Consider the following 20282-nt stretch of genomic DNA (forward strand, 5'->3'; position numbering starts at 1 on the left):
ATATTACTGTTTGCTGTGCTGTGTGGATCTTCCCCCTTTATACAAGGTGTATGTTCTCCAGTTTGCTCCTGTGCCCACCTAGATGCTTCCATGTTCAGGTCACCTACTTTGCCTACATAAGCATTTGAGAGGAGAAATCTTGTTTCATAGTATATTTTGAAATGATTTCAAGGTTTTCAAGATAGCTTATACTTGTTGATAATGTACGTCATCTATATTATATGTTAATCTATTAGTAATATGGTTGGATTTTAGAATAGAGAAGTTCTTTTTTACAAAATCTATTTTTCTTTATATATACCATAAATAATCATTTTCCTGTTAGAAAGCCTGTAAGCTTTCTAGGTTACCCATGGTTATAGTTGGCTAGGCTGTGCATAATTCAGACAACATTACATCTTTCTCCTCTGCGTAGACCCTGCAAAGTGCAAATGATTTAGTGGCTTCCATTATGCTAGCAATAATCCACACAGATCACCATTAGAACATTTATTGATAAGCCATTATATTTTTATTTCTGATTTATATTTTGCATAAAGTAAAAATAACTTTGTAAGTACCAATTAAAATGGAAATCAGACTACAGGTGGAGTATAATAAAGTAGATATGCATTAGCATCCCAGGATTGTCATTATAGTCGAGGAGAAAAGTCATACTGAGCCTTCTAACAAGTAAGATAAACATCTTTCATTTTGTCATAGGAGAAACAACATTGACCATGTAATAATAAGGAATTGAAGTTCATTTATTCAGAGCCCATTTCCTTAGTGACCCATTTGGGGAAGGAGTGCCTGATATTGGCACCTGGGGTCCTGCACCACTGTTAGAAGAGAATCACATGAGTTTGTGTCACCTGGAGGAAACCTCCACATTTACTGGAAAATTCTCAAAACTGTATCTCTGAAGATTTAGTTCTTCACATGTTCTTTGCCAAAAAAAGTATCGTCAGATAGAGATGAGGCAAAGTTTGAGAGATTTCTTTAATACTGGACATATGATACACAGCTTTGCACCCTTTCTGTAGCATAGATGGTCATAGAATCTGTCTGTTGGGGTACAGTCTTTAATTATGGTAAATAAATACTCTCTGCAATGTCATTTAAGAAACATTGCTGTCAATATAATAATTGAGATCATTAATTCAATAAAAATATTTGAAGCATTTACTACTACATCTTAGGGTTTGGGAATGTGGAGATAAAAGATACAACCCCTGCCCGCAAGAATTTCTTGGTTTGGGTGGAAAACAATAAAATAAGTACAGTATACCATGGTAAATGTGATAGAAACAAAGATTCTTGGAACCCATAAATGTTTGAAATGAGTTTTGGAGATGGCAGGAGCCAGTGTGGAGGGGAGTTTCTAAGGGAAGGAGCAGCACATGGGAAAGCACAGAGGGGCGAGAGGATGGAACTACCTTTCATTTACTTTCTGTGTGATATGTTTAAGTTCATAGGATCTTACATCAAATTTTCAGTTCAATTGGGAGATATGAAATTTTGTAAATGATAAATCGATTTTGCTGTATTACAGGATCACCTCACTCCACTTTTACTTGCTGTGAGTGGAAAAAAAGAGGAAATGGTAGAATTTTTGGTAAAGAAGAATGCAAATGTAAATGCAGTAGATAAAATGAAAAGGTATAGTATTTAGTGTTTTTTTTTTTTTAAATGTGAATGTTATTTTAGGGTAGTAAGAGTCACTCAAGTCAGAAGTATTAAAAGAACAAGAAGATTAACATAATTTTTGGGAGGATAGAGTGACAAACGTCGACACAAATCATCAGTTAGGTATAAAAGCAACTACGTGGACTGGGAAACCTAAAGAACAGTATGCAGTAAGATTCATCATCTCTTATAATGATGACTGATATTTGTTGTTTGTAATCTGACGTTTTTGATCATGTGATCTTATATCAGCTAAAGAGGTTTCATATTTGTTTTATTAAAGTGCGGACTTTAACTTTTAGTTCACTTTATGCCTCAATATTGAAGTTCTTAACCCTTTTATAATATTCTTTAACTTCTTCTTCTAGAGTTTTCCTTCAAAAATGCTATATGAAACATAAATAGAAGTTGAAAGTCATTTTGTCTTTTTGATAACTCTTTGCTTTAAGTTGCTTTCTTTGAAGAATATTGATATTAGGTGATTCCTAAAGGATTATTAATTGCTATAGCTAGATACTGTGGGTTCATCAGTTTTTTTTTTTTTTTTTACCATTTTTATTTCTAATGTATTTTGATTTTTTCTTTTTAATGGTTGTGAGAAAAGGGAGAAAGTCAACTTTATTTGGATAACGTTTTTCTTTAATGAAGAAGATAAGCCGTAAGTGGATGATAAAGGGAAAAGAGGCTTTCCATTCACATAAGACCGGGTTTAAATTCTAGCTTTCCCACTTGCTAGGTGTGTGACCTTGGGAACACTACTTATCACCAAATGTGTATTCTAATATGAAAAGGAGAATAACAATATGCCTTTCCAGGATGGTTGTGTACAAGTAAGATTATATGTAGAGCATTGAATTCAGAGCCCAGCGCATGCTCATCAGCATGATTAACTGAAACTAATATGACTACTATTTTTATCATTATTATTGATGTTATTGTTTTAAGCCTGCAGATAGCTCTTATTTAACTGATCCTAGTTGACTTTGAATTACAGTACATTATATCAAAATAGGGAAGACAAGGACAGTACTTCAGTTAATACCTTGCTTACTTTAGATAAGTGATCTCAGCAAAGAATGACCAACTTCTCCTATGCCATACCTTAATGAGACAAAAGGCTACCTTTTTGTCCCTTCCTTTTAACCTTGGTGGTAATTTATAAAGATGAACACTTGAGCATCCAAGATGCTTGTGCCAGTTAGTACATGTAAATGGTTAATTCTACACCGACAGGCAAAATATGCAGCTGGTAATGTATATTAAATTAGCATTTTAAGTAACTTTATTAAAGTTCCTAGGCACGAAGTTATCTCTCTGTTATTTTAGAACAGCCCTCACGCTTGCTGCACATTGTAAATCACCAAGTATAGTCGCTCTTCTTCTTGAGCAAGATACTGATGTTTTTCATGAAGATATCTTTGGATGGGCTGCAAAAGATTATCCCACTGCTAGTGGTTTAAATAAGTAAGTATTTACATTAAAAGACTAACTAACACTAAACTGAGGTTTAAAATAATTATAAGTCTTGTAGCTCATACATCAGGTGAAATTTCATAGTGTGTTTCAGATAGTATGGGAATGGCAGTGAGTTAGTCCAATTAATCAGTCAGAAATCAAGCAAAAGGCTAAAGTAGTTAAAAGTAGTAATAGGTACAGAATTCTTTATTTCAGGAGTTTTAAGACCTTTATCTTTAGTGCTATCAATGTTTTCCATTTCATTAGAAGAATAACCCCTCAGCATGAGATAATAATCATGTGACATATTTGATTCTTCTATTTAGTTATTTGGGTCTCGAAGTGTCTAGTTAACAGAAAATTTTGTACTGTCTCCTAGGGGCTATCTCCTATAGCCTCCTCCTTGAATTTCTGAAGAAATTAAAGTGTTCTCTAAGTGCAAAGAAGACCGCCATTTTTACAAGTCAGAAGGAGGGGAATGAAAGGACATTTCAATCATTCTATTGCCTCCTTTGATTCTGTCGTTGCATTTGACACTGGTCTTGCTATCTGGAAATGATTGACCTTTGCAACCAGGGTGCCCTTACGGATTCACATCCCTCAGTGTTCACGGTGATCCCTACGTAGCCTTCAATGTCACATCTTTTTTGAGTTCGTGTGCATAGGCACATATGCTCCACCATTGTTCCTAAAGCGCCAGTACCCTGGTCTGGCGGCTGGGCCTCCTAGCTATAGCCACACACACAGTGAGCAAAATGGCCCTCCCTCTGCACTCAGAACCTCACATGGTGCCCTTCTCTCAGCCTAGACTTAGCCTAGATCTTCTTGGTAAGTTATCCTTTGATGCCCTTGTTTGTCTTCCCTCTAACAAATAGTTGGGATTGTTCTAAATAGTCAGAGAGTTTCAAATACTGTCGCAGGAAGATATTAGAGCTTCCTTTCTTCTTTGCTACTGGATTTGTGTGCTAAACCCCCTTTTCCCCCTGTGTGGTGCCTTTTCTTAGGTACTGGAAAGTTACATTTCATCCTTATGCAGAGTTATGGTCACAAACTTGTAGTTGGCCCCTCAAGTGATCTGTTTTCCACAGTGAAAATCTCCCAAGCTATCAATACTTGCATCTGTACCTCAAGTGTATTAAATATTTTCAAATTCCACCACACAAGGAAGCCAGTCATCAGAATTCTCTGAGTCTAAAGTAGGTTAATTGGTTGACTGGCTCCTCTGTTGATTAAATAAATAAATAAATAAATAAACAGGAGGTTGGTTGGATTTAATGGGGCCAAGCCTCATCCATGACTCATCAGTGTCCATGTAGGGCTTTGTGCTTGCTTCATCAGCACATACAATAAAATTGAAAGAATATGGAGAAGATTAGCATGGTCCTTGCCCAAGGATGGCATGAAAATTTATGAAGCATTTCATATTTTGTGCAGTCCTTTGAACATCATTTGACTAGTTGCTGACTAGCTCCAAGGAAACAGGGTGTGTCAAAGCAAAACAGGTGTCACCCAATATTAAAATTGTGATTTTCACTAAAAAGAAAATTGTATAAAGTGATCTATGAAATGACAGTGGAGTTAAGTATTGGACATGTATAATGTTATCATGCAAATATGTTGCTGGTACTTACCTCAGACATGAGAAAATGTTAACTAGCATTTCCTTCATTGAACTTAGAAAAAAATAAAAGTAATGTAACATGTTGCTTTCCACGTCACTTGGAGAGAAACATAGAGAGTAAGCATCATGCCAACAAAGATTTGCTGATTCAGAGTTTGAGTAGGTGGAGAAGGAACAGTAGCAGTCCAAGCCAGGTCTTGACGTTTATTAGTTTTCTGCCCTTGGTGTGATTGATTAGGTCAGTAATGGGGGACATTTATGTTATCTAATTTAAGAATGTAATATATTTATTAATAAATTTTGTTACAAAGTATAAAATAGCTGAGATACCCTGAATTACGAGCCACAAAGTATAGGACAACTAATAATCAAAATTAGGACTTAATAACATTTTCTGAAAACTTCAACATCTGGAAAAAATACAGAATGGGTTTTTAAAAAATTTTCTTTTTTATTTTTGAGACAGAGTCTCACTCTGTTGCCTGGGCTAGAGTGCTGTGGCATCAGCCTAGCTCACAGCAGCCTCAGACTCCTGGGCTCAAGCCATCTTCCTGTCTCAGCCTCCTGAGTAGCTGGGACTCACCACCATGCCCCGCTAACTTTTTCTGTTTTGGGTAAAGACGGGGTCTTACTCTTGCTTAGCCTGGGTTAGAACTCCTGAGCTTAAGCCTCCTGCCTTGGCTTCCTAGAGTGCTAGGATTACAGGCATCAGCCACCACACCTGGCCTCAGAATGAGTTGCATTTGGGATTCTAAAGTAATATCAGCAATTAAATTCAAGAACAAAATATTCCGTTACTTCACTATTTCTTCAAGCATTGCAAAAATGTTATATTATTAATATCAAATATATATGACAACCTCTTAATACTGACAGAAGGCAGAAAAATCCTCATGTCTTAAAGATGTTGAGCCTAAGAAAAGCAACTTGTCAATGAACAAGTAACTGTTGGTTATAGCGCTAAGACTTCTTTTACGTTCAGGACACTTTTCATTATGTCCAGCGTACTGTAGTTAGTTGACTGAACTATACTGCCCACACTTCATGTGGAGTTCACCTTACCTTTTTATTCTTTAATTAGAAGCTTAATAAGAACTTTGCAGAGCTTACAGATTTGAAGTGTATGGGGTAATTAAAGTTCTGATATTAGCTCTGAATTTGTTGAAATACTCTTGAGAATTTCATATATTTGGTAAATGTTTTCATATCAGCATTAAAATAGTAATATTATTTATTACATTTTTATACACAGCATTCACCACCAAACTTCAGAATATAAAGAAGAAAAGATACCTGACAACCCTTCTCAAAATAACAATGCAGGTAAAACTTGTAATAGTGAATTATTCTTGGTGGTTCTACCAGGGGTAAAAAATTAAGAGTAAGGAAGTTTTGAGCACAGAAGAGCAGTTAAAAAGTCAATCTGTAAATTGCATGTGTATTTTTAAAATTTATTTCTTAGTAGTCTAGAATTTAGAATTATTTAATAAGGTAGTTGTAGGGAGTTTATAATGTCAAACAGTATTGTCTAAAAAGAGTCTTCATTTAATTATGGTCCCTAAAATGCTCTATGATATTTTTGAATAAATAAAAAAAGGTTTTAAAGTTAATATGTTATATGGTTCCTCTATGATCACATTATAATAAATTGGACATCTTATTAAAATGAGTTATTTGTATTTACATATCTCAGAAATGAATATAAATTACAGTTGACCTGAAGAACGCACAGGTTAGGGGCACCAATTCCCTGTGCAGTCAAAAATTTGTGTATAATTTCTGACTCTCCCAAAACTTTACTACTAGCCTACTGATAACATAAGCAGTCAGTTAACATGTTTGGTATGTTATATGTTGTATTATATACTGTATTCTTACAATAAAGCAAACTAGAGAAAACATCATTATTAAGAAAATCATAGGGAAGAAAAACTGTATTTACTAGTCACAAAGTGGAGGTGGATCATCAGACAGGTGTTCGTTCTCATCATCTTCACACAAAGTAGGCTGAGGAGGGGAAATAGCAGTTGGTGGTGTTGTTTCTGTGTGGCAGAGGCAGAAGAAAATATGAGTGGACCCCTGCAGTTCAAATCCTTGTTCAGCGATCAAGGGTATTACATAGCGATTCCTGTCACTAAGAAAGTAACTATCTTTAAAACTGGGAACTCAACAATAGATTTCTGGTACTATAAACAAATAGCAGTAAGAACTGTAAAACTTGGCCAGTGTGTGCCAGTGTGAACAGCAGATAATTTTTTAAAGATACTGAGTACAGAAGTCAGAAATGAAATTCCTTGTTGAGAAGCACAAGTTATCTTACACGTTTTTATGCTAACATGGTCTCACTATTATCGACCTCATACCCATAAATTGAAACTGAAAGAGATACATTTACTTCATTAAAACAAGATATATTGTTCTATCTGCCAGATAATTGTCATGATAACAGTAATTTTATCAGAATAGGACATCCTGTTACCATCAGCCAAAAGATTATCATAGTCAGTATTACAATAGACTGATTTTGGGCTTAACAAATTGTAAGAAAAGTCCAAAAACATTTCACAATAACAAAAATGCTGCTATGCTATGTAGGTGTGACACCTAAAGCACCTCCTAATCTGAACTGTATGATGACACCTTTAATTTAGTATGTATTTATCAAAGAACTTTTATAAGTTAGGTTTTGCAAGTTGCAGGAGACTATGACAGATGCAGTTTCAGTCTTTAGGGTTCTCATAATAAAATACAGCTGTATCTATATAATTTCTGCGTTTTTTCAACAAAATTGTCAAAAATCATTTTTATTCATTTATTTCCTTGCCCAATTGACAAATAACTATCAAGTGTCTTTTAGGCAATAAGCATTTTTGTAATGTTACAGAATACAAACATGTAAGAAATACACTCAAAAGCTTTATATTTTATTGTCATTCTTATTATTTATTACTTTATTCAGTGTTTACTATGTGTCTGATGCCCTCTGTGAGCTCATAACTATCATTTCTTATGTACTCACCACATTAAATATGTGCCAGACAGTTTGAGTCCATGGCAAGGAATTCATGCCTTAAAAAATTGGGTAACACGTCAGGTAAGCATGCCAGGTAGAGCGGCAGAAGAATGAGGCTTGGCAGAAGGAACATCTAACAAGATTGCATGTTTGGCAGAAGGAACAGCAAGTGCAAAATCTGAGATGCATGAGTGAACTTTGCAGGGTGTGTGAGCAGTTCAGTTTTGCTTTTGCAAAAAGCATAAAATGGGAGTGGTTGGGAATGAGACGAACACTTAGCTATGCCAAGATTGTGGAAGACTTTTTAATGTTATAGAAATGAATAAATCTTATCCTTTAGGCCACGGGAAATTTCTCAGGTTCAATGCCTTTGGCTGCAAGTAATAGATAACCTAAGGAACAGTGGCTGAAATGATAGGAACCAAGTTGTTTTGGTGGTTCAGTGATGTCATCAGGATCCCATTTGTTGTCCCTTTTTTGGGGGTGCTCTTGGCAGCATTATGCTTATGTCTCCTTTCCTGGTTGGCTAATTAGCACCAGTTCCAAACATGATGTTCTCACAAGACAATATCCAAAGGTGGGAAGGGCTGCACTTCTTCATATGTTTCTTGTAACTAGGGAGAAAACTCAGAATGATGCAGTGGACTCCCGGTAACATTTTATCATCTGGGTGACACCACATGCTCATTTTTAAAGCAGTCACTGGGAAACAGATTTAATTACTGTGATTAGCTTAGAATAATTATTTCTCTTTGTGGACCCATGGAGGGGGATTGGGATGATAAATATCCAAATAGAATTGTGTTTCTTCAGCAAGAAAGAAGGAGGAATGGCTACTGGGTAGGGAGCCAGTAAAGTTTGCTGTAAGGATTCATTGAAGAATATTGAGCAGGGGAGTCTGAAGATTGGATTTGAGTTTTAGGGCATTCTGTATATGGTCTAAATCAGGCATGGGCAAGCTTTGTCTGTAAAGGCCCTAGTAGTGAATATTTAAGCCCGTGTTATCTCTTTCACATCTGCTCAACCCTGCCATTGTAGTGTGAAAGCAGTCAGACAATATGTAAACAGATAGGCGTGACTGTGCTCCAGTAACACTTTGTTTTACAAACCATATGGAAGGCTTGATTTGACCTGTGGGCTATAGTTTGCTGACCCTTCATATAGGGAATAGATGGGAGTTAACCTGGGAGACAAAGGCAGCTTTTGCAATAATTCAAGCCGTAGTTTCCTGGTTACCAGTCCTTGGACTAGTATCAATCTATCACGAGGTTTTCACCCATCCTTTGTGAAGTAGTTAGCAAGGTGGGTTTATTCATTTTAAAATATTGTATTTTTATTGGTATTGGACCTTTTTCATTTGTTTTGCTTAAAATATATTTTTTTCAAGTAAGAAATAGTAATAATTGTTTGTGGTTTTGTTTTTCTTTTCCCTGTGAAAGCCATCAGTTAAAAGCACATGCTTAACCGGGAACTATAAACATGAACCAAACTTAAGTAAAATTTAAGAAAAACATTTACTGATATTTCTCATGGCAGTGGAATATAAAGCAGAGGCAGAAGGGAGGTACAGTTAATATGATTTAGTGATTACTGAATGTAAAAATTAGGGGTGGAGAGAAATCTCAGATGATGCATAGGTTTCCGGGTTGGACACTAACATTTAAACTGGATACGCGGAAGGAGTGAGAATTGTCAGGTGAATAGAGAAGAGCAGCAGGTCAACAAGGAAAATGAACATTTTTCTATAAATGTTGAGTTTAATGAATATTCGTATAGAGTGTTTTCAGTTGGTAGTTGCATGATAGGTGTTTCTACCTGTAGGTGGAACACTGAGGTTGGCGATGCAGATTTGGAGTGATGTTGTTATAAGTAGTAATAGTGATAGACAAAGTCCTAAGTCTAAATGAACTTGTCCACAATGGGGAAGATGTACAATGAGAGGAAGGCCCGTGACAAAACTTTGAGAATGGCCACATTTCCCAGGAGGAAAGGAGTTAGTGAAGAAGATTGAGAAGTGGCTATAGAAAAATAGGAGAGAAATCAGAGGAAATGACATTGAAAAAAAAAAAAGAAAGAAATGTGAGAATTTCATGCAAGAAGTATCAATTCTTCCACATAGGATTACTAAAAAGTAAGTTTGGTTGAACTTTTAAAAGTTCTTTGGTGGTACCCTTTGCAAAAGAACAATTTTGGAGTTGGAGGTTCTACTATTTATGTGATTTATACTTCTGTTGTCCCAATTGGGAAGAATACATCTACTGTGATCCTAGTTAATTTTTTTGTAACTGCAGCAGCTATCTACAGAGTCAGGGAAAATCATCTAGACTGGTGAGTATACGTGCTACCATTTTTCTAGAATTATCAAAATCTAAGGATCACATGTGAGGACAAACACTGTCTTTTTTATCTGATTCTTGTGGAAATGCTTGTTGTACTCAAGTCCTTGATAAGCTGTTCTGGATGCATTCAGAAACAAACATCTGGCAGAAACACCTGGAAGCCACTGTCAGACATACATACCCTCCCTCTGTCATGGAATCATAACACAGCTTTTTTTTTTTCTCTTTTACAGTCAGTGTCTTGCTCTGTTGCCTATGCTGGAGGGTAGTGGCCCAAACATATTAAGTTTATTGCACCCTTGAACTCCGGGGCTAAAACAATCCTCTACCACAGCCTCTGGAGTAGTTGGGACTATAGGCATGTGCCATCATGCCTGGCTAATTTTTCTTATGTTTTATGGAGATATGGGGTCTCACTATGTTGCCCAGTCTGGTTTTGAACTCCTGGTGTGATCCTCCCACTGTGTGATCCCAAAGTGCTGGGATTATAGGGGAGAGCCACCAGGCCTGGCCAAAGCCATGTTTTGCCAGAGTTTGAAGTTTTGATCAGAAATTGTTTAGAGATAAGCAGTTTGGAGAAACTGACTTCTATTAAATACTTTATTGCAGAAAATAATATAATATCATAAAGAATAATATCAGGTCATATTCTGAATATGCTGGTTTTCACTATTTTAGAAATTTTGGTGACATCGGTAGAAAAGTCAGTCCCTGAATCTTTTTGTTAGTGCAGTTCTCTTTCTATTTGCCTTCTGGTATCTTTGCTCTTACTGTTTCCTTTTGAATTTCATCCATAAAGAAAATCCTATTAAGACACATTTCTAACATATATATGTCTGCCAAATGGATATTATTTCATTTTAAGAGAACTAGCTGCCTTTCTAAAGGATGCCCAGTATACTTTTAGTTTCTGACTAAACTTCCTTTCTTGCTAAACTTCTTTGCGTCACAATGACAGTATTTCTGATGATGATTTGCCAAGATTTTAAGTGTCTTCTTGGATGTCAAATATGAATTGTTTTATCTGACATAGTTTTCCTGTGAAGTACTTTTCTGGTTTACATTTCTTTAGAAATTGGTGATCTGTGATTTAACTGCAATATGTGGTGAATTGGGTTAGCACACTTTTAAGCATCTATTTATGAGATAACTCCCCTTTTCCTCCCAGTACTTAAAAGTCCTATAGATCCTTAATGATCAAAGCCACCCTTTGGGGGGGAGCAGTGGATAATTCATCCTATACTTTGGACTCAAATTTTTTGACCTTTGACTTGTTCTGCCAAGAATTGCCTTTAATGGATGAGCCATGTTTTTAGTTTTAGAAGAATTTAAGAAATATTTGAAATCAATAAAAGTAACTCTATGATCAATAGTATAGTATTATACTATAGCCAATGGCCATGTGGTTTTCCGCAATTATTCCAGTTACTTGAATGATAAAAAATGATTTTATTTATTCATTTATTTGTTGAGAGATGTGGTCTGCCTATGTCACTCAGGCCACAGTCGAGTGGCTATGAACAGGTGCAGTCGTGGTGCACCGCAGCCTGGAAGTCCTGGCTTCAAGGGGTCCTTCCACCTCAGCCTCCTGAGCAGCCGGGGGTACAGTCATGGGCCACCACGCCCAGCCTGATGTACAGTTATTATAAAAGTGAATTAATCCCTGCTGAATCAGAGAAAATTGACTGTTATCTTTTTAATTTTTTTCTAGAAACTTTCATAGTATAGAATATATCATCAATCATTAAGATTCTCTATTTTTTATTCTGGTAAAAGTAGGATTGTTGCTTGTTTCTCATTATTTTCTGGCTTCATTATTTCATCTATCCCTTGTATTCAAATGTTCATAGAAATGCAGGAATATCCAAGGCAAATATCAAAAAAGGCAGATTAGGGGTAATTACTCCCTGAAATAATACCAACTGAAGTAATAACCATTTATACAGTGCAGTTGTGTCAGTGTTTCCCAAGACCACACTCAGGTTTGGTAATCCCCAGAAGGACTCACAGGACTAAGAAAATAGTCCTCCTTAGGGCTTTCATTTATTACAGTGAAAGGATGCAAAGCAAAATTAGCAAAAGGCAAAGGTACATGTGGTGAAGTCTGGAGGAAAGCAGTCACAAGCTTCTATGACTCCTCTCCTGTAGAGTTACCAGGATGTGCTTCCTAGCCCCAAATTTTGACAACACTTGTGCAGTCTTATCTACCTGTACCAGAGTCTCATTAGAGACTCAGTGTCCAAGTTTCCTGTGGAGGCTAGTCATAATAGGCATTCTGTCCCTCACCTGTACCAAAATTCCAGACTCCCAGAAGGAAAGTAGCTCTTCAGAGTGAGTCACATTGTTTATGTGAAGAGTTTAGGCACAGTGTGACACTCTTTTCACTTATGGAATGATGGGAATGCTCTCAAATCCAAGGTCCCAGATGCCAGCCATGGGCCAGTCTTACAAGCAGGCCTTTCCAACGATGGTAGTCTCATGCTTGCTATATGAAATACAGGACAGCAGTTACAGCCCAACTTAACTTTTCGTGGTTTTAAAATTTTATTTAATAGCAGATAATGTAATGATAGAACATAACATGATACTGGTTTCAGTTGCATGATCCATATTAAGTTGCAATGCTGTTTACTTTTATTTACTGTTAGTGAATATTTTACAGATATTTGTACATAAGTTACTATGCTTATATAGGCAATTACAATCTGTCCTCATCTGATTAAGCTTTCAGTGAAATTTTAGGTAAAATAAGCATATTGATTTCTGATTTAAAATTAGAATAAGGATTGTCTTTTATATTAATTATATGCATGGTCCAGTTTCAATTCTTCTTGTATTAATTCACTATTTGTAATTATGAAATAAAAAATAATCATTTTATTATTTATTTTCTTGCCTAAGTTGCAATTAAACTTATTTGGTTTATATATTTTTGTATATTTCAATTTGGGAGGTAATGCACATATTCTGTAACTTTGGTGGTAAAATATGCCTAAGTTTCAAGGTGACTGCATTCTGCTATAATATTAACATATGGTAGTAGCAGGTTAACTGAATATCTATTTTTTCAAATAAATGAGTTTATTTTAAGAACACTTCTAGGTTCACAGCAAAACTGAGAGGATGGTACAGAGATTACCCATATACCCCATGTCTCCCATACATGAGCAGCCTCCCCCATTATCAACATCCCTCCCAGAGTTGCACATTTGTTACAATTGATGAACCTCCATTGACACATCATTGTCATCCAAAGTCTATAGATTACATTAGGGTTCACTCTTGGTGCTGTGCGTTCTATAGGATTAGATGAATGTATAATGACATGTATCTCCATTGTAGTATCATATGCAGAATAGTTTCACTGCTCTAAAAATCCTCTATACTGTGCCTTTTCATCCCTGCCTCTTTCCCTGCCCATGAATCCCTGGCAACCACCAATCATTTTGCTATCTCCATAGTTTTGCTCTTCCCAGAATAGTCACACATTTTGAATAATACAATAGATATCTTTTCAAACATTTAAAAAATTAAAATTCTAAGGTAATTAAAGGTATTCATTTAAGACAATTCTTTGTTCCTGATCCCCCCCCATTTTTTTTTTTTTTGGTTCATCAGTGTGGGTTCTGATGACATATGCTTTACATACTGAAGAAAAGCTTGCTTTCTGTAGATATGTGCCACATAATGGGGAAGGTTGAGAAGAATGACATCATGCGGTACTACACAGCACTAACTGGACCATCTTTCTGTATGAGTTGGGTCCAGATAGACTCTCGCAATGGAAGAGGGCAATCTCACAAGGTTGTATTTTATAAAACCTGGATGACAAATATTTCATACTTACCATGCAATTGGAAATGAGACCCAACAGTGAATACTATAGGTGAATAAATATGTTCCATCCTCATTCTCTTCCTTTGAGGGATGAGTTTGACAAAGGTCTATGTAATTATGGCAAGGCTCACAAACTAGATTATCAGTCATGAGGAATGCCAAGAGAGTCACACTGTTTTGCTTTACGTGAAGTGAAAAAGCATTTCTTTTCCTCTCACTATGGAGTTGGACAACTGTTGGCCCATTTTTGGAGCTTGAGCAAGTTAATAGTTTTAGCTACATATATATTTTTTCATATCAGAGAGCACTCCTTGGCAACTTACCATCACCTCCCCAGTATTCTAAAGCTTTCCTCTGAGTATGACATACAGTTCAGAGTGGATAAGCTATTGCTTGAGGGAGTGATCATTCCAGTGGTTCTTTCCATGAGAGATAAAAATGGCAGGTGAATTTGAGCCTTGCTTGCAACATACATAGGGCAGAGAAAGAGCTAGAAGTAAGTAAACTTACCAGCATCTGCCTCAGAATAAGATTAGTGAGAGTAAGTACATTGATCTCTCTTGAGCTCTTTTCCACTGCAGCTGAAAAGTCTTTCAAGGATCCTTGTCCCTGGCCTGTTTACTGTTTTGCCTTGCTTCAAAGTATAATGTTCCTATCCCTAGTTTTCCTTCAGTGGGTGTTTTATCCTAAACTGAACAGGAGAGGCTGTGTTGTGCCATAGCAAAATACGTACTGTAGCCTACCCTTATCTGTGGATATGTTCTAAGACTCCCAATGAATGCTTGGAACTCTGAACAGCACCAAACCCTATATATACAATGATTGCTCCTGTATATATACATGTATATGATATATATACACATATAATATACATATATCATAACGTTTAATTTCTAAATTAGGCACAGTAAAAGATTGACAATAGTAACAATAAAATAGAACAATTATATCTCTACACGGTCATAAAAGTTATGGAAATGTGGTCTCTCAAATGATCTCCTTGTACATACTCACCCTTTTTCTTCTAATGATGATGTGAGATGATACAGTGTCTACATAATGAGATGAATTACATTGAATAACATAGCAGTTTTAGGCTACAATTGACCTTCTAACTATACGTCAGAAAGACAAGTATCTGCTTTGGATGATGCTGAATCAGGGAGCCACAATGATGTTGATATTTGGATATTAGGAGCAGAGCATTCTAATGACGACTGGGTGGATAGCACGTCCAGTTTAGATACGCTGGACAAGCAAATGAGTCAGGTCCTGGACAGGGTGGAGTGGGATGGCTGAAGATTTCATCATGCTACTTAGAATGGCATGATGAATGGCAGCTGCATTGCACATTTCTAAAATTTTCCACTTAACGATTTGGAACCATGATTGACCATGGGTAACTGATATCACAGAAATCAAAACAGGGGATGTGATATTGTGAAATATATATGTGGTCTTTTATTTGGTTTCCTGGCATACAACTCCTAAAATTTTTAGACTCTCCGAAGTGATATCTTTTTGTGTGTGAAGGATTGACTGATGGCTGGCAGCCACCAGGTAGCTGCAGGATGGAGGCTGGTCATCGCAAAGACCAAGGCATGATTAGAGGGTTGGGACTTGCACCCCACCTCCAACCTCCAGGGAGGAGAGTGGGGCTGAAGATAACTTGATCTTCAATGGCCCGTGATTTAATTTGTCACATCTCTGTAATGAAGCTTTCATAAATAGCCAAGGACTGAGTTTAGAGAGCTTCCAGATAGCTGAATATGTGGAAGTTCTTCTAGGGTGGAAGCCCTGGGAGGTCATGGACTCACCCTACCCCTCCCCCCATACCTCGTCCTATGCATCTCTTCACCCACAATTTTTGGAACATGTTTTCCTGAGTTCTGTGAGCCGTTCTAGGAAATTAGGGGAACACAAAGAGGAAATTGCAGGAAGCTTGGCTTGAATGTGATCAGTCAGAAGTTCTGGAGGCCCATATTTGTGGACAGTGTGTGAAAAAGCCAGCCTTGGGGACTGAGCCTCAACCCATGGGATCTGAAGCTATCTCCATGGAGATAGTGTTGGAATTGAATCAGAGGAATCCCAGCTGGTGTCTCCTGCAGAATGAATTGCTTGATTGTTTGTGGGGAACCCCCTGCACCACCACCACATTTGGTCACAGAAGTCTTTTGTGCTGATAATTGCTGTTGTGGTGTGAGAACATATACCAACAAGGGTGACTGCTCTATACTCTGTTCTTAGAGCTCCCAGTCTGTTAGTCCAGAAATCATGCTGTTTAAGTTTGACACTGTCTTCTTGTAATACTGATTCTATTAGTGAGACCATTTTCTGTCACTCTGGTAGGTTTCAGTTGGGATTATGATTATTGTACACAGCAGTTCACTTGTAGGTATCAAAATTTTGATAAATTCCAGTCTTCCTTACATTTGATAAAAATGAAAGGAGGGGAGGCAAGAGTTAGTAATGCATTAATTGCCTACCAATAGTATAGATAATATTAATACTGGTACAGTCTCCGGGTGTGATCCCAAAACAATACCTTGTAACAAAGCATCAGTCTTTTTCTTATTTTGGTACAAAGTCTAAAACATGTACAGAAGTGTGCATTATTTATTTATTTTTTGTGAAGGTGGAGTCTTGCTGTGTTGCTCAGGCTGGTCTTATTTACCTGGGCTCCTCAAAGGTTTTTTTTGCCCCAGCCTCCTGAGTAGCTGAGATTACAGGCACATAACATCATGCTTTTCTATGCTTTTAATGTTCTGTATTTGTCTACTGTTGATTTAAAAATACTTTACTTTTTTTCTTTAATAGTGGATGGAATTTCTGAAGACCATACAATCAGGTAGGATTTTGCAGATTTTTAAAAACTGTATGTTAACTAAGGGAATGCAGAGAAAATAACTTAATATTTGAGTGTTCTATTCTGGGCTACACACCACATTATGTGCTTAACATTTTATATCATCTATAGCCATCACAACTGCTTCACAAAGAATCCATGCTATTACTTTTTACTAATTAAGCAACTGTGGTTCCAAGAAGTTAATTAATTGCCCCATGATCCCATAGTTTGATTATCAGCCTGCCTGGCTCCCAAATCTGTTTTCTTGCCCCTTAGCATAGATCAGTAGAAACCTGTGCAGTATTGGGATCAAGGTACAGGTACAAATTAGATCAATTCAGAAAGTCAGATTTAGTTATATGTTAATTCTCATCAAGAGTTTTTCTTAGAAGTCTGGTTATTCCAAGAGCTTGTCCTGACGTATTTGACAATTACAGTGGTCCTTGTTTTTAACATCAAAGGTTTTAGGGCAGATCTCACTTCACTGTGGCCATAGGACCATAGGTTTTACATAAGCAAGACCAGGAAAGTCCTAGAGAAGAATTATTTTACTGTAAGTGAAGGATATCTACATATAGGGCATGTTATGTTAATTATACTTAGTGTCTATTTAGAAGTTGTTCCTAATTGATTTTTCTAGTTAATGACTTCCCCCTTTGGTTTTCCCATTAGGCTGGTATCCCTGCCTAATTCAATGAACCTTTATTATTTTTTATGTAGAGTTGTTTTTTGTTCTTTCATGATTTTCTATAATTTTGTCTTAATATTTTTTTTTTGCTTTCTACTTTGCATTTCTTGTTTTTTTAAATTGGTGTTTTTTTTTTTCATTTCTGCCAGTTAAATATTCCCCATTTTTCCACACAGAGAATCCAAAGCACATAGAAATCCAGGATTTTAAGGAATCTTAGAGATTAATAAAAATATCCTCTGGTACTTTAATCTGTGTTTAACATCCTGGTCAAGGAGTTGTTCAGATAGCACACCTGAAACTTTTTACTTTGGTAAATAACAAAAGATTGAAACCCAAAGACATTTAAGTGATTTATTTGGATATAGTAAGTGGTAGAAATGAGATTTGAACTCATCTTTCTTCATTCAAAGCCCAGTACTCTTCCTTCTTTATCATCCTGTAGATGAGTGTTTTAATAATAGAAAGGGGTGGAGGAGTGGGTCTAGTGAACCCAGTGGAAGAGAATAAGAAAGGAATTAGCTGCTGAACCCAGTGGCAGTGGATAAGGGTGGAATTAGCAGTGGAAGTCCAAGTTTGAAGAAAAACAATGCTGGGTTGGAGAGAAATACAGGTTTAAGAAAAGAGATCAGAATATTGGGGCTTCTGACAAGTTTGATAAAGACAAATCATATGAATGAATGAGTAAGGATGTTGGGATTTATCTAGCAAGGCACATTAAAATAGAGGGTTCAAGGGAGTTCTGAACAGGTTGCTGCTTTTTTGTTTGTTTAATTGGAGGAACTGGCAAACTTGAAGTTTCTGTCAAAAGATGTTAAAAGAATTTGAGCCACTGGGATGAGTCTCTATAGCAGATAGGAATGCGGTATCGTTTGCTTCCTACACAGGGGTGGCTTGCAGCCCCTTGAGTACTAGGTGGGTAGAGGTTGCTGAATTACATAGATCTGTGGCCCATGGCATGTGTCCCCTCACCTCTGCCTTTTTTCCCATTTCACTGATGTCCTTCCCATGTACATGTAGAGTACAGCAGGGGTAAGATTTGCTGGGAAATCAGTCATGGAGCTGGGGTAGCTGGTAACATGCCTATCCTGAGAGAGGATGACTGAGACTCCGTTTAGCCTGCTTATCAGGAGGGGGGAAATAGAGGGTTCCTGCTCTTGGTCATTTGAGCCTATTTCTTCAGGAACCTGTGCTTTATTAGACTGAAGATTGAAAGGGTGGAGAATGCCATGGAGCCCTGCAGAAGAGGGATCTGGAAGCGGGAGCCCATAGGAAGGAAGATACTTAGATAGTACTTTGGGAAATAGAAGTATGACTACCAGGATTCTTTTTTTCCAGTAGTCTTTCTGCTTGAGTATCTGAGTGTCTATTAAGGTTTCTTAAGGGCTTGCTAGTTTATATAGAACTGCATAAGGCTGGACCTATATAGGCAAAATAATTGGATATTATAATTTTTTTATTTTGTACTCTTTCTTGAAAGAATATTCCCAATAACAACATATAAATTTTTCTTTGACTTTTATACATTTATCTTTCAAACATTTCAAATGTTTCAGGGGACTCCCTGTATGGTTTTAGAGTAAAGGGAAGTAACAGGGCCTTCTTAGGTGCTTTCCTTCCTATAGAAGCAAGACTGCCAATTTTTTGAGTGATACAGATTAGTCTTTGAAGCAGAGACATGTAATGGAGAAGGGACAGCATATTTTTCTACCTTGTTTTCTACTTCTGTCTTCCAGTTCAGGTAAGAGAAGTTATGCCAGTCGTTAGGTGAATAGACAATTTGTGAAGACACATTATCCTCAGGCTTTGCCAATATATTGGCTGTCAATATTTGTTATGAAACTAACAGTAAGTCTTCATTGAATATTTCATAGATTGTGAGAGGTGAAGACAGAAGTAAATAACTGGAATATTTCTTAAAACAGAGACCAAATTTTATTAATAATTATATCAAGAAACATTATTTAGTATATACATAACTGACCTTTCACCTTGTTTTATTGTTTCTGGGTGGGTGCATTGGGATATAACCCTGCAGATGTTTTTATTTTAAGGAGATGAACTCACTTTTTTTTGTTGTACATTTTTGCTCTAAAGGATTTACAGCAACATGGGTATTGATGATTTACGACCTACATCATATGGTGAAGACTTCAGTGTCAATACCAAGGTAAAGTGGTTTCATGTGAAATTAATTTTATTACTCTGAATCTAATTTCGTATGGTTATTTTCTCTTAAAATTTAGCAGTGGCTTCCCTATCATCATTTAATGTTTATAATAGAAAATTGGTCACAGAAAACCATTCTATACAAGTTTGATGAACCACTTGTGTTACCTCTGACTTGTTGTCTTCACCTTTTCCCAATGGAGTGTAGGGAGTTTGGTCCCCCAGCTTAAGCTCCAAGCTGGTGGATTGTACTTGTGGGTACGAATCCACTGCTCCCTAATAGCTTGAGATGGAAGGCACTGTGTTTAGCTATGGTGTGGTTCCTGCTGGCATTGATTTTAGTTTGTGTGGAGGAGCCAGTTACTGAGCTAATCTATTGTGTCCATGGTAGGCTGTGGTCCCCCAGGTAGGGTATACAAATGCCTTAAGCTTTGGGAGGGGTCATGTAGCTCCCAGGGGTTGCTTGGACCCTGCTCCCTCCTGAGGTGGAGGGAGGAGCAAAAGATGGATCACCTGGGCTTTGATTTCACCTGAAACTTTCTTTTCTTTTTGAGATGATCTGGCTTCTGATGTCTCTAGTCAGCTATCTAACCTATATCCACTCCGTGTTTTTCCTAGTTATTTCAATAATAATTTTATAACTT

The 20282-nt window shown here is 36.8% G+C and overlaps 1 protein-coding gene and 1 non-coding gene across 2 annotated transcripts in view; both read left to right on the top strand.

Annotated features, from left to right (window-relative positions):
• The window catches only part of LOC138401143 (ankyrin repeat domain-containing protein 26-like), a 31687-nt gene that overhangs the window by 6840 nt on the left and 4565 nt on the right, over nucleotides 1-20282 (top strand). The window contains exons 4-7 of the mRNA XM_069496423.1: nucleotides 1535-1641; nucleotides 5997-6067; nucleotides 16751-16781; nucleotides 19567-19639. Coding sequence (XP_069352524.1) covers nucleotides 1535-1641; nucleotides 5997-6067; nucleotides 16751-16781; nucleotides 19567-19639 — 282 coding nt within the window. The remainder of the gene's footprint in view (nucleotides 1-1534; nucleotides 1642-5996; nucleotides 6068-16750; nucleotides 16782-19566; nucleotides 19640-20282) is intronic.
• LOC138401279 (U6 spliceosomal RNA) lies at nucleotides 4446-4552 on the top strand. The gene has a single exon (XR_011236443.1). It is a non-coding gene; the product is annotated as a U6 spliceosomal RNA (small nuclear RNA).

This window comes from Eulemur rufifrons, chromosome 20 (genome assembly GCF_041146395.1).
Source record: "Eulemur rufifrons isolate Redbay chromosome 20, OSU_ERuf_1, whole genome shotgun sequence".
NCBI classification, from domain to species: Eukaryota; Metazoa; Chordata; class Mammalia; order Primates; family Lemuridae; genus Eulemur; species Eulemur rufifrons.